The following is a 16,215-nucleotide window of genomic DNA, read 5'->3' on the forward strand; positions in this document are numbered from 1 at the left end:
CTTTTAGTTTTATTGACGGTTTCCTTTGCTGTACAAAAGCTTTTAGGTTTGATTAGGTCCCATTTGTTCATTGTACACTATACATTTTATAATCCGTGATTTTTGTAGTAAGAATGTACTCATGTTTTATTGCCTGGCTTAAAATTGAAAAAAAAAGATTTTTTTAATCTTTATTGGAGTATAATTGCTTTACAATGGTGTGTTAGTTTCTGCTTTATAACAAAGTGAATCAGCTATACATATATATATATATCCCCATATCCCCTCCCTCTTGCGTCTCCCTCCCACCCTCCCTATCCCACCCCTCTAGGTGGTCACAAAGCACCGAGCTGATCTCCCTGTGCTCTGCGGCTGCTTCCCACTAGCTATCTGTTTTACATTTGGTAGTGTATATATGTCCATGCCACTCTCTCACTTCATCCCAGCTTACCTTTCCCCCTCCCCGTGTCCTCAAGTCCATTCTCTACATCTGCGTCTTTATTCCTGTCCTGCCCCTAGGTTCTTCAGAACCTTTTTTTTTTTTTTAGATTCCATATATATGAAAAAACTTAATTTCTTAATTGGTAATATTAGTCTCAGTTATGTGAGTTTTGTGGTTCTTCAGTCAGTCATTCTCTAACAATATAATTCATTTTGATGGTATTCTTTGGTATGAGTTTTTAGTCTGCTTTTCTTTCCACAAACCAAAGAATGCAGTCAGGCTTACATAATCTTTTTTCACATTGCATTAAATTTTTAAATGTATTTTTGGGTACACATATGACCAGATTACTAATCAGGAAGTGAATTGCTATGGAAATTTAAATTATGTCTTAAAATTGATCAAACTCATGACTGTGTTATTTATTTCATCTAGAAATAGTTTTGTAAAAGTAAAATGGCATTAACTATTCGGTCTAATTTCAATAATATTTCCTACTTTTGTTTTATTTTAACCTCTGTTTTGAAGAATTTTTTTATTGTTTGTAATGTATTGAGGTGCACGTTATTATTTCATGGTAGTATAGTCACAAAGTAATTCCTTCTACTGTAAGGGTTTTTTTTAATTTTTTGCTTTTTATATAAAACTAAATGATTGAAGTACAAGCTTTCTATGAAGTATTTGCAAATAATTCAGGCTCCAAATCTGCTCATTATAAACTCCAGTTTCTACATAGAGTACTTGATGTGTCTCAATGTTCCTGAATTGGGGGGGGGGGTGACAGAATATCTAAATCATAATCTATTGTTGGAAGATCAATGGATTATGATGATCTAATTAAGTCAGTCTTGCTAAGTTATTGCTGCCCTGTATACATAGAAAAATAATAAATTATCGGCCATCTAATAAAAGAATATAATTTCATGAAAAGAATTCTGGGGCTTCCCTGGTGGCGCAGTGGTTGAGAATCTGCCTGCCAATGCAGGGGACACGGGTTCGAGCCCTGGTCTGGGAAGGTCCCACATGCCGCGTAGCAACTGGGCCCGTGAGCCACGGCTACTGAGCCTGCGTGTCTGGAGCCTGTGCTCCGCAGCAAGAGAGGCTGCGGCAATGAGAGGCCCGCGCACCGTGATGAAGAGTGGCCCCCGCTCGACGCAACTAGAGAAAGCCCTTGCACAGAAATGAAGACCCAACACAGCCAAAAGAATAAATAAATAACTAAATAAATAAATTTAAATAAATAAATAAATAAATAAATAAATAAGAATTCTGGGTACATCCATAAACCATGAGAGCAAAGCTAGAATGATTTCCCACCAGAACCCTAAGGTAGAATTTATATTTAATTTATTGTATGCATTTTTTAATGCATGGGTAGACTTTTGTGTAAGAGATTTTTTTTTCACTTTTTATTCTAGCATTCATAAAAATCAATATTGTGAAGTTAACTCAGCAGAAAAGCCTGGTTTGGGGACATTTTTTGACTAATACAAAGCTATTTTTAAATGTACATTTATTATATTTTATAGGCTGTAAAGCTTATTTAATATAATCTTGCCCCACCCACATTTCATTTTCTTCTCTTCCACTTTGAGAGTTATATTTTAAGGGACTTTTTTATGTGCAAAAAAAAAATTTAGCTGAAACAGCTCTCAAATAAATTATAAGCAGGGGAATAAAAGTCAGCATTCTGTCTCCATTAAAAGTTGTTGATGTGGAAATGTGAGAGGACATTTCCTGCACTATGAAGACTGCCATGATGATGATCTTAGTAACTTCATGTTGTATTTGCACAAATCATATGTACATATAGATGTCTGTATAAAGAATTGTCTTCCTTCAAACATAGAAAATTATTGAATACAGGTTGTCTGTAGAAAATTATTGAATATAGTTTGTCTGTGCCCTCACCCCTTTCCTCCATATGTTTTATGTGTGTGTTTTGTAGTTCATCTAAGTGTAATTCTTTCCCTCATTCACTATGCTGGTCTCAGTGCAAGATCAGTAGTGTGGAACTCTCTTGGCTATAATTTTCACACAAACTTTTCCATAAGTGTATGAAGTGAATCCTGTTGACAAAGTTGAACATGTATAAGAAGAGCAGAGAAATACACAAATTCCAGGAAGGCTACTTTCCATTTCTACCCTTCTCTCAATGTAGAATTTACAAACATTTAAAACTATCCTTGGGACTTCCCTGGCAGTCCAGTGGTTAAGACTCCACACTTCCAATGCATAGGGCACAGGTTTGATCCCTGGTCAGGGAACTAAGATCCTGCATGCCATACAATGCAGCCAAAAAGTAAAATAAAATAGAATAAAATAATAGAATAAAGTAAAATACCATCTATAGCTTTCAAATAATAAAATTAAAAAAAATAAATTTAAAAAAACTATCCTTATTTGTGAAGAATTTGAAACATATCCATGCCATTTCATATTATTTTTTTGACCAAATCGTGTTTGGTGAATACAGGTAGTAATTATAATACCATCAAATAAACATTTACTCACTAGTTGGGGCTTTACTTCCTCCTCCCCCCAACAGCCACCCTCTATGAGAGGTGTGGAGAGGCAAATAAATACTTTCCCTTAACTACAGTTGTAAGCTTATGTCATTTGAGTGGAATGGAAACAACAGGTATTCTCTTAGGAAACAAACCAAGGCCCATGGTAGCCTCAGCAGATGCCACAGATTACACACAGGGGCCATCACGGTCCCTCAGCCTCGATAACTGCATAGCCTGTGCCAATACTGTGGACCTGGGGGTCGAGGGGAGTGGATGCCTTAGGTTAACTTTTCCCCAAGCCCTCAGCTGTTAGATGAATGAATATATCTTCTAGAGTTTAGTCCTGGCATCTTTTCTGTTTACTGTGGGTTTTTTCCTTTATGAATTCATTATTAATATGCCAAATTATATTGGCTCTCCCAGAGGTCATAACATCATTCATCATCTGCTTGTAGATTGAAATAAATCTTACTCTTTTGACATACCATTCAGAATTTCTTGATGCTGCTGGCCACATTGCAATGCATTTACTTTGATCCAGTGATTTTTAATTTATTTCAGTCCTCACAAAATTGCTGTGTACTCTGAAACTACATTTCTAGATAATGTCATGTGTAAAGTTCACTGAAACGTTAGATTAAGGAAAAATATTAATTAAAAAACACATTTGCCCAATATTGGGTTGATATTTTCAAGAGAAAGCATATTTTTAAGCAAAGTAGGATGGATAGGATATATTTTTAAGCATTATGAGAACAAGAAACTGGAGATTTATGTAAATAAATAGCAACCGAATATTTAAATAAAATATATAAAAGGAAAATAGACAATAGCAAAAGTATCTCGTATCTTGTATTTTGTCTGTAGAAGCTGACACATCATTCATTGCTGCCACTGGGTTATATGACATTTGCAAATAAGGACTGGAATGGTTTCTCAAATCTTGTCATACCTGGGGACACTTCAAAACCAGTTATGTTGATAGTTGAGTTCTAAACAAGTCCAGCGTTATAAAATGGTTTGATTCTTAGCTTTGAAAAAGGGAATTTCATTCGAAAGACTGAAGCAATGACTTTAAAACCTATTCATCTTAAGGAGTTTTTAAAAAATTGTAATGATCAATGCTCTTTTTTTAAGTTATAGAAATGTAATAAATATAGCTATAAAAGTCAGATTGACTGTTAATGAACATTTCAATTCAGTACTATATAGTTTGGCTTTTGAGTCTAAGGAGTGTTAATTATTATTATAATTTATTATTGTATGAACACTGTTTATGGAGACACTTTAGGGGCTTATAATAATCTTCAAAAAATCTTTCAGGGAGATCTTTCAGGGAAAGCTCTGTTCTTGAAACGAATTACAAATGAGATCTTCATGTCATTAGAGGTATACAACAGAGAAAACTAGACTACACAATTTATTCAGCTCTCTAAGGTGATAGAATATTCTTCTGAATAAAAATAACTTTGCAGTTGTACATAATCTGCATTAGAAGCTTATAGATTGATTTACTTTGAATTCCCATGTATTCCCATTTATTAAAAACTTGCCATACAGCTTATTTTCTTTTTAAGAACACATTTGTATTTCTTTTATTTACTTTTAACCTGTTTAGCTTATATGTTTACTTTTTCTGTTTCTGATGTAAGGATCCTTATAACCAAAAATGTATTTATTTGTAGTGCCTGGCCCTGTACCAGTCAATTCTCTTCAAGGAACATCCTTTGAAAATAAGATCTTCTTGAACTGGAAAGAACCTTTGGATCCAAATGGAATCATCACTCAATATGAGGTACTGGGAGAATAAGGAAGTTTATTGAAACATGGATTGAAGGGGAGAGTAAAAGAAAATGTTAGAGAAAAATAATGGTAAAGAAGTAAGTGAGAATTGGGGATTAAAATCAATGTTAGTTCTTCTCTGTTTTAATTTATCAATTCCTTGATTCCAAAATTAAGCATCAAAACAAATATTGTATGGCACCTAGAGTTTTCAAATTCTTAAGTAAATGTTGTTGTTTCAGAGAAGTAGGATGGGCCTTGTCAAAAAGACTTACTGGTGATTGTAAAGAATAAATTTTTATAAAATTAAGAAACTCATATTTCACACTATGATTTAGGAGAGGCCATTCAATGTCAGTTGTTTCAGAGTAGGGGAGAAACACCTAAAAAGCAAAATATATCATAAACTTGACTATTACAGAGCTTCATCTCAACTTTGAATATAAATCATTATCTTATTTTTAAATATGAGGACCTGAAAAGAAGAAAAGAAAGCATCATTTTAATTGCACGAATGTGTAGTTCTGTTCCTGTGTAATCAGTGTTGATTATAGCATAAAATACTTACTTTCTAGTGGCAACAGAGTACATCACAGGAATGGGGAGTTTTGTTTGCAGAGAGTTTATTACACTATACTATTTCACTTCTAGTGATTGGTCTGTTCAAATTATCTTTTTCTTCTTGATGCAGTTTTGGTGGGACTTTCTGGGTTTCATATGCATTATATTATATATGTCCATAAGATTATATATAGATATATATTCATATTTAAGTATATTCATTTATCTTTTGATGGAAGAAAATAGATGTATATTGATCCAGTCAGATAACTCTAGGTTTATCTGTGGATGAATAGATAAATAAATAGAGAAACAGCCAGACAGACAATAGATACAGAATGACAGTGAAATACCCATATCAAAAAGAGAAGGAAAAGAAGTGAAAAAAATGTGATTCATTCCACACAGATGCCCTTGAACTCTATCTTACTCAAAGGGGGTTTATTTAGAATGTATTATGACTTATATTGGATATGTAATAGGAAACATATTTCTTAAAACAGGTCAGTTACAGCAGCATAAGATCATTTGATCCTGCAGTTCCAGTGGCTGGACCTCCCCAGACTGTATCAAATTTATGGAACAGTACACACCATGTCTTCATGCATCTCCATCCTGGAACCACCTACCAGTTTTTCATAAGAGCCAGCACAGTCAAAGGCTTTGGGCCAGCCACAGCCATCAATGTGACCACCAATATCTCAGGTATGCAAATGAATACAGGGCAAACAGAATTGGTTTGTAATAGTATGTCCTAGAGAATCACATATACACTGAGTGTAATTCACCTCATTTATTGAATCTTTAATATAAATAGTCATGATTAAAGGCACTTTAAAGAATTATCTGAATACAGATTATCATTTGTTATATGTCCAAACCCCCAAAATCTCAAAATCTCTGTCATTTTTTAATTGACAAAGGTCTTTTTAAAGACTATATTATATCTTAATTAGAAATTTTTAAAAGTTCATTATGAAAGTTCATATTAAAAACCTGTTATACGTTTGAGGAGTTGGTAATTATTATGGTATCTGATCTTTACTGTAAATGGATTTTATCAAAAGCATGGTAGAAGATCCTTGCAGTACTACATACTTTGTCTCTCTTCCATTTTTCCCTGACATTCTGATAATTTTATGACAAACAAATATGAACTTTTCTTTCTCTTAGAGATCTCACATAAATTCAACTAAATGTCAGAATGGTAATGTGCAGGAGAATTTTAGGTTGATTAACAAATACAATTAAATTTCAGATTATGTTATGTTCACAATTTCCCAGTTTGCTAGGAATTAGCTTTGCAATATGCCCTATATCTACCCCAGCGTATGTGTATTAATATTTTATCTTATTTATTTAAGATTACTAAAATGGATATATGTTACTTATGTAACTGAAAAGTTAAATTTGAAAAATAAATGTTTTAAAGAGTCAACCACTTAATATATTAAAATACTAGTTTTGAATTTGTAAATTCTTTTTGTTCCTTCATGTTTGTTTTTATTATAGTTCTACATAGCATATATTGGTGGTGTATCATAATACATCATTAAAAAATCTCTACCATTCTTCTGAAATTATATAATTTGAATCAGAAAGAAACCACATACTCTCTAACTTTTTTTAAGTCTAAAATTTTCTTTGGAAATTTCTAATATAATATGAAACTTTAAAAATTTATGTCATGGAAAAAATTATTCCAATATGAGTTATGGTTCCTTTTGCATAGCATTTGATATATCTTAATAGTCTAATAAAAAAGAATTTTAAAATAGTATTCATTATGTTAGAAAACAGCAAGGTATTAAAATTGCCAATTCTTTTCTTGATGGAACAATTCTAAATCATCAATTTAAATATTTATTGAAATTATTTTACTAGAAAATATGACTTGGTGACACAATGATATAGTAAAACATATTTCCTACCCTTTAGAATTAGCAATAGTGCTATAAATAAGATCCTTCAACAGAGATATGTACAAAATTTACATAAACTTTATAAAACTGAGAACATTGAACAAATGAACATTATTGAGAGCCAAAATTTATTGTGGTTCAGACACAATTTTTTTTTTGAGTAAAAAACTTATAAAGACCAGAACACCCACCTAGCATTTTCTTTGTTATTTAACTGCAGTTTCACTTGAAGCAACCTATGTACATGGATACTTGATTTGAACTTTAAAACTTGGTTGCAGTCACTGTATCTTGGGAACACATAGTAATCAAGTCAAGGCTAATGAAATTTATGGTTAGTGTGGTTCTCAGACTCACTTGAACTTTTAAGGTAATTTATTGTTATTTATCCCTTGAGTCCAGTAATTCTATCTTTCAGCATTTTAAAAGCAACTTAAAGTGAAACCAAGTTATTGAAGGCATGATGCTTGGCAGTATTGTTTATATGTATGTGTGTGTGTGCGTGTATGTATAATACACATATGATATGTTATACACCCACATAAAATAATACTCATATACATATTATGCCTATATAGTATCTGTTGATTCTACTTGTAAATAACTCTCAGATAATTTGTCTCTTTCTAAACTGTTTCTTTCTTTCCATCTGGATCATATTTTAAGCAGATCATTGACATATCTTTTGAAGCAGCATCCTTGCCTTTAGACTTGCCTTGCTCCAGTGTTTTTTTCTATTCATCTTTGTACAACATATATTTCTTCCTTAATTTTTTTCAAAATCAAGTATATTATATCCAATATGATAAAGCCCAAACATCCTTGCATGATTGGCATTTGTGGCCCTTCATTTTATGGCCCCTCCCATCCTCCACTCCTACCCATGAATCCAAAGTTCCAGGCATAGCAAACTAATTGTAGCTGTTAGAACACTCTGTGTCCTTTCACATGATGAGATCTTCAGATATTCTGTTTCCTCTCTCTGGAATATTATTCCATGCATTCTCTTTCTGATGAGTTTTTCTTTTCTTTTCTTTTCTTTTTTTTTTTTTTTTTTTTTTGTGCGGTACGCGGGCCTCTCACTGTCGTGGCCTCTCCCGTTGCGGAGCACAGGCTCCGGACGCGCAGGCTCAGCGGCCATGGCTCGCGGGCCCAGCCACTCCGCGGCATGTGGGATATTCCCGGACCGGGGCACAAATCCATGTCCCCTGCATCGGCAGGCGGACTCTCAACTAGTGTGCCACCAGGGAAGCCCCTACTCTTCTTTTAACATTCAGCTCAAGCACTGCCTAAACAGTGAAAGTCTTCTGTTTCATCTTCCTAATCCCCGACACTAGTTTAGACAAGTGTGGTCCCCCAGCATCAACTAGTTTAGACAGCTGTGGTCCCCCAGCATCCAGATCACGTGGAAATATCCTGGAAATGTACATTATCAGGCCCCTCCCCAGACCTACTGAATCAGAAACCGTAGGGGAGAGGGGCAGCGATCTGTGTTTTAAGAAGCCCTCCAGGTGCTTCTGATCTCCCTAGTTTGAGAACCACTGTGTTGGCTAATTAACTGTCCCCTCTTTTGGTGACCTAAATTTTGCTATATATTTTTTGATTTTTATAAGACTCTCACTCTTGATAAATGTGAATCCCTACTTTTAATTCTATAAGTGTCAGAAACCACACTTCATTTGCTTTTATATTTATAGCACATCTCATAAAATTTGACACATAATAAATATTCAGTAAATGTTGAATGAATGAATGAAATACTCTAAAATTTTTATTAAATACTATTTGTTCTCAGTTTTTCTGTTAATGCACAGAGTTCACTGTTCATATACTCCCTTAAACATCTTTCTGTATGGAAAGAATCAAAAGCCATTTGAGGTTATTCACCCAGTTCAAGATTAGGAAGCCTTCTCACCTCCAAGCACTGTCAAATATTTTGAAAAATTTTGTTTCTTCTTTTCAAGAATGTGGCAACTAATCCACTAGTTCATGGTAAATAACAGCTAAAGTTCCCATTCCCATTCAACATACTTCCTAGATATGTTTCTATTGTGACCACAGTGGTGAAAGCAGTCCAAGCTAATGCTGGGTCATTCCACAACCATTAGGTCATAAGCAGCACCACCTCTCCCAGGCAGCCCTTTACCTAGGTTCCTGCCATTTCTGTCTCCACATCTCCAGGTGCAGCCAGGCCTAGGCTGTTAACACCTTCCTCCCATCCCATCAATGCTGATTTCACAATCTCAGGACACTAAAAGCTAAAACATCTTCACAAAATGTTTGGAGTGTGTGTCACAAGTTGCCAGATTATAATTTAAATTTCAACAACAAATCTTTGCTTCATATCTTCTGCTGCTTTAGGTTCCTGGAGTTCACATTCAGTGGCATATGTTAAGGTACAGATTAGATATTAAGTATTGATTTTTCCCTTAGTTGGGATCATTTATTTATCTTGAACTATGATATATTTCTGTTCATTGACTGAAACTTTTTTTTCCTCATTAATCATTTATCAGCTCCAACTTTACCTGACTATGAAGGAGTTGATGCCTCTCTCAATGAAACTGCCACCACAATAACTGTATTGTTGAGACCAGCACAGGCTAAAGGTGCACCTATCAGGTAAGAGGGGGAGGGGATTTTGAGATATTCATGAACTGAATCATTCACTTCTCTGTGCTGTTTCATTTAACAGCTTTGCTCTTTGATTTTATTTTCTCAAGTCCCATTTCATTTCCCTTCCTCTGTTGGCATCTATGGTGTACAAGATTTGAAGGTATTTGTCAGGTATAGAATGAGAAAATAACTCCTGTCCATTGCATTAAATCTGTTATGAATAAGTTCATGAGTGATTGAAAAATAGGAAGCTTTGAGGAAATAAAAGGAGAATAGTTAAAATGAATGCAGCCTATGTGACCTTTAATTCCTAAATTGTTGCTTATTGGGAATTCCATAGTAAATATTAAAATTCAGTTTGCCATTTACTTTATCTATCCAGTATTAAAATCTCCCACCTTATCCTCATCTTGCAGAAATTATGAGCCATGTTATTTTCAGGAATTGAGTCAAATCATTCTAACAATTTTAATTCCTGTGTGTTTGTAATTAGACAGATTGTCAACTTAGGGAAGTTTCCATTTGAAACTTGTAGATTTTGTGGATACTTTTGTTTTCATACTTCTGTTGAGAAATAAATCAAGGAACAGAAATTAGTACAGGTATTTCATAATTGAGTTATATCAAGTTGTTTATGTATTCATTAAAAAATAAAATTAATGTTTGTTCTATGTGTAAAATGAATACATTTGACCTTATGAGCACATATTAACTATTTAAATAATCCTATATCATTGGAAAGGAAGAAATATTTTTGTTAATTGAAAAAAAATTGATAAAAGAACCTGAGTCCATGAAGGAGACTCTTACCTCATGTCTGGCTGAAAATCATGGTAATACCACACCAGAGAAAAAGAGATGATTGGATACATTTGTAATATAAACACTTGTGAAACACTGGCTACGTGAAAATGCAAAGTCCATACTGCTATTCATGAATGAGTGATCTGTGAGTCTCATTGCTGATCCAAAGGAGAATGAGAAAATGCTTGCATTCAACATCATTTACTATTGACCAGTAATCAGAGTCATTCACATGTTCCTACCTGTGATAAAATTTACTTAATAGTTGTTCAGTTCTGCTACTGTTTAATGAGCTACCAGGTACTTGCAATTATCTTTTAAGAGTTAGATATTTGAGTGAACTCAGCTTTACTTAATATAAGCTGCACACAGTATATTATTATTATTGCACAATAGTGCTACATAATGTAAATTACCCTCTTTATTAATTTAATCAAATTATTACACAAACATTAACTGACCATGTATTTTGTGCCAGACACTGTGCTAAGCATTGTAAATCAAAGATAAAATGATCACAACAAAACACAAATCCTGCCCAGATTTGTCATAGACGATCAGAGGGGTTGGCAACCTTGTAAATCCTTTGCTCATAGTTGGTGTTCACAAACTTTATTGTATTAGTGAGTATATTATCGATAACATGTTTTTAAGTCAAAAGTCTTTCTTTGACTTTATTTACATTTACTTACCACAAAATTTCTAATTTCTAGGAATACTACAAGAAGAAATAATTAAATACTTTTTAAAATAAGAAGTTTTTTAAAAGAATGTTACTACCAAGGAAAAATGTTTTCCAACTGACTTACCCAGCTACCTGGGATCACCCATAGGTGGGGCCTGGTGGCAGGACCAGACTGGTCTAGTCAAGCTATTAGGCTTCAGATGAGCCCTGCCTCCTTTGCTTGTTTGACTCATCCAGTCGGGTAATCTTGTCTTCCTTCCTCTGACCACATCCCTACCTTCAACACTGCTACCAGTAACTGGAGCCTGATCTTGAGGCTCATCTTGTCCAATGCTTGAATTTCTTTGAAAATGAGAACCCAATTTGATGTAATCCATTTTCATATCACTGTATTTATGGTACTTCAAATCTTTGATCGGATCCTCATCACTTCCTTCAGATTCTTGAAAATATTTGACTTTCTACCCAATTTCTTTTTTATTTATGTCAGTCTATCAGAATCTCTTTTCTGCTAATGCTTGTTGCCATTCCACTTTGTCTGTGGCCCATCACCTCCCCTCTGGATAAAAGCCAGACCTGTTTACCACCTAGCTAAACCTCCTTAGAGTATCCATTTGTTAGCTTTGTCTGCTATCACAGGCCCTAAATACTAGGTTCTATCTTTCCCTACTTTACAGTACTACTAGCCTCTGCCAGACTGCATTTTACCATCAGTTTGTTCCAACTCCAGTGAAAATATAAATCTTTCTCCTCTGGTCTTCCTAATGTCAAACAAACTCCAATTTCCTCTGTTATAGCGCATAGGAAATCCTTGTTACACAGAGTTTGTACATTTAGTTTAGTTTAGTTGTATCAAGAAAGCTAAAATTACCAATGGTTTCCATATAAATTTATTGATTCAATAGCATTCAGTATGTGCCAGAAGCTGAGATGGATACTTAGAATAGAAATCATGAAAGGAAATGTAGTATGTACCCTCAAGTGGAGGTGGTAGACTCATAAATGAATGGTAACAATGCAGTATGATAAGTGAAGTGACAGCAGCTAGAAAATGTGGTACTAGAACTGAGTTTTGAAGGAGAAGTAGAAATGAGCTTAGCCAAGGGTCACTTTGAGGAGAGGAGAGAGAGGTTGCTCAGAAGAAAAGGGGCAATGGGCTTTCCAAATGACCACAAAGAGAAAGACTGGATATATGACATAGTGTAGCGTGTTCTACTGATAGAACAGCAAGTAGTTCAGGTCATTGAGAAGGAAGGGTGTGTGGGAGAAGTAACAGCTGAGATTGGAGAAAAAAGCAAGAGCCCTAGCAAGAGGCTATTTAATATCCATCTAAAAACTGAAGGTGGCCACAGAAGGATTTTAAGTGGAAACTATCTTGAGCAATTGTATATTCTTAGAAAGATCACTCTGAGTAGAAACATGGAGAATGAACTGAGGGTAAACCAGACCTGAAGGCACAATGGTCTCAATGAGAAGAGCTACTGGACCACACTACAATGAAAGCAATGGAAATGCAGGTGAGGCTATGCCTCCCATATAAGGTTTTACAGTGGTAGGGTGTATAAAGTTTGGTGAGAGGAGTGATAGAATGGAGACTATGGATGAGAGATGATGGTAGCTTTTATTCTAGAAGTGATAACAGAGCAAAAAGTCATCTAAGAATTCAAGATATTGGTTTTTTGAGGTTTTCAAGTAATAACAAATATTTTTATTGTTTTATTTGATTGCTACCCCAAATCAAACAAAAGGCATGCCCTCTCTTTGGAATGAGTTCTTTGGTATATTATAAATTATATAATATTTTTGTATATTTGCCTATCTTACCAGTGCTTTAACCTAGCTTTCTTTCTAGGGTGTCATGATGTGTACAAAATATTGTACCACCCCAGTGAAAAATCCTGTTCTGAATAATGCAGAACTCAGTATCACCAACCACTTTGTTCTTCAGTATTCATTAAGATGGTGTCCATATGCTAATGTAAAACTTGTGCAATGTAGTTCTGGCAAGTGTGGTTCTTTGACAAAATTAATTTTTGAATATATAATCATTCTAAAGGTTGAAAGTTGACTTAACTAGACCTTTGAATCTCCTTACCAACTTTTTGAGATCTAGCCTTAAAACTGTCCTCACTTGACAATCATTACTATGATTCAAAATGAATATTACCCACATTTGGAATCAGTTCCCTAGAATGCATAATTTATTTTTTTCTGAAACATTTTATATTCTTCTTAAATGAACTCAAATTCTAACCTGAGTAGGTATAATTATAAATTAAAATGTGTAGAATGTCCCATTTATTAAAAGATTGACCCAATGTAGCTGTGTTTTCAAATAATGAAAATAGCAGCAGAATTTTGCTAAAACACAGAGAAGAATTCCTCATTGGTGAACTCAGTTTATTGTAAGGTGTAATAATGAATGTGTGTTTTATCACAGCAGTTTCCAAATATAAGCTCTACCTATTTTAAGCTGGCAGGAAGCTATCTATTCTAGGGTATAACTAAATGTTTATTTTGTACGTAAAACCTAAACTTGCATTTTAAAATATTAAGTACCACGTATTTTTAGATAGGTAACTAGGATATAGTCATGAAATGCCATCAAAACCATCATTTCTTCCACAGTTACATTAGGAAAAGAAATTGTCTGATGCTCAGTGTTAGCTTAACAGAAATACAGATCAGAATATAGAACTCAGTTTAGTTGGAGTTCAAACCTTGTATGTTGGAGCTATTGCCTGAGTCAGTTGGTCACATATACACAGCTTGAAACATTAGGACTACCGTCCTCCTAGACCTGCAGAATATTTCATTACATCCGAGAATTTTAAAGAGATCAAATAGTTGCATCTGATTTTTCTTGCCACTATCATGACACAGAACTTACTTGAATTCCAGATAAAAGTCCTTTGAAATTTAAACAAAGATGGAAATAATCCTTTTGCCCCATTTTATGGGCACACAGCTCATGTGGTCCAAGTAAAATCAAATAGATGTTATTTTAATTTAATGTTTATTCTATAGAATCACAGTAGGTAGAATTTTTTTTTTCTAATAGAAACCGTGAGGAGGTGTGCCCTTTGTGTTAAATCTTCTTTCCAGCCTTTAGAGGACTTCAGCCCAGCCAACAACTTTTGCGACCTTGAGAAACTCTGAGCCAGAACCTCTAGCTGAACCACTCCCAAGTTCCTGATCCCTAGACACTGTGGGATAATAAATGCCTGTTGTTTTGAGCCATAGAGTTTGGGGATAACTTGTTATGCAGCAGGAGATAACTAATACAAGCACCCACAAAGCTGAAGCTTTCTCTTCCTTCAGGTTTCTGCTTAAAGGGCACATAGGTCTTTCTTGACCACTGCTTATAAAATAGAACTCTTCATCCTGTCATTCCCTATGCCCCATCTTGATTTATTTTTCTTTATTGTTTTATCCCCTCTTCAACATATGTGTAGCTTTTTAAAAATTTATTTTTATTTTTTTATATTTCCCTAGTAAAATGTAAGCTTCATGAGAGGAGAGACTTTTACTACTATGTTCATTATTGTAACCTCAGCACTTAAAATGGTGCATGGATACTATTATAATAGTATAATACCAGATAGTATTTGTAATGTAGCATGGTAGCGATAAAAGCAATAAATATTATAAGACAGTGGTTCTTGGCCTTTTCTCAACCCCAGAATTCCTGAGGGATACTACTGATGGTACCTATCAATGCATCTGTGGCGTTATCATTTGTGGGTGGATTAAAGACTAAATTGAAAAGACATCCCACATGACTGAGTTCTACCCATAGTTCACCCTTTCGTTACCTCTACCTCAAGAATTACTTCCATTGGCTTTAGGAGACAGAGTAATTACTGAGTGAACTAGTTAGAGAAGGCTTTATATCAGAAGTAGAAAAGCTAGGAAAGGAGAAAGGGGAAAGGAGGAAACTCTTTGACAGTATATTTGGTATGTTTAGGTAACAATGGTCATACAAGTTTGAGATGGATGATATACATTAGGAGGTAGTGAGAGCAAGATGGAGATACCAGGATGTGGTAAGATATTAACCCCAGTGTAGTGAGAATAGATTTTGATAATCGGAGAGCATCACATAATTTTGACAAAGCTGAATGTTGGAGAAGAGTAGTTAATGTCCAAAGTGGTGGTTTAGGAAAATATCAGCAGTGTTCAAAATGATTCTCTTTTGCCTTCTCCGTGAACAGTTCATGGCGTACAGAGAATGCTCAAAAGATATTTGACAGAATGTATGGCTAGGTAGGTGTGTGCCTAGATTACCTGAAGGAGAAGATGAAGGCAAGAAAACTAGACCAGTAATATGAACATAAAGTTATAAATACCTCCCTAATGATGGAAGCAATGAGGATAAAAAGAAATGGTATATTGCAAGGGAGCTAGAACATGATTAAAAATAAAATTGGTTAAAGTTAATGCAAGCATTTTGAGCTTTGTTGATTCAGAAACTAGTAGTTCCTCTTACAGAAATAGGAAAGTGATAGACCTGGATTATATGTTTAAGGAATGAAGAAATGGAGAGCAGGAAAAGTGATGTGCACCAAAATGGTCATTAAACCTTTACTTCTGTGCATTATCAAAATGTTGGCATTGGGGCAGTCAGTAGGAACAATGGTGGTTATGAGATCTTGGGAAGTCCATTGATGAGAGGAACTATAAAACATTGGAGTGGAGCTAGGGAATTTCTCCTGAAGCTTTAAGCAGACATTTTAGATAAAAAATGAGGAAGTATACAATTGTATAATTTGTTATTTGATATCACCTAGAAGTTGTACAAGCTAAAACTTAAACCAGAATCACAGAGGGTATACTTTCTAATGGGTTAAAAAAAATCCATTGTAGGTTGTTATAGGTGACTTTGAGTTCATCTCCAACATTTTTAAACATTAA

The 16,215-nt window shown here is 34.5% G+C and overlaps 1 protein-coding gene across 4 annotated transcripts in view; it reads left to right on the plus strand.

Annotated features, from left to right (window-relative positions):
- PTPRK (protein tyrosine phosphatase receptor type K) overlaps positions 1-16,215 on the plus strand; it is a 572,360-nt gene that overhangs the window by 455,640 nt on the left and 100,505 nt on the right. For all 4 annotated transcript variants that reach the window (XM_082633381.1, XM_082633383.1, XM_082633382.1 and 1 more), the window contains exons 9-11: positions 4,617-4,726; positions 5,778-5,979; positions 9,713-9,818. In XM_082633381.1, coding sequence (XP_082489507.1) covers positions 4,617-4,726; positions 5,778-5,979; positions 9,713-9,818 — 418 coding nt within the window. The remainder of the gene's footprint in view (positions 1-4,616; positions 4,727-5,777; positions 5,980-9,712; positions 9,819-16,215) is intronic.

This window comes from Mesoplodon mirus (genome assembly GCF_964341445.2).
Source record: "Mesoplodon mirus genome assembly, chromosome: 10".
Taxonomy (NCBI): Eukaryota; Metazoa; Chordata; class Mammalia; order Artiodactyla; family Ziphiidae; genus Mesoplodon; species Mesoplodon mirus.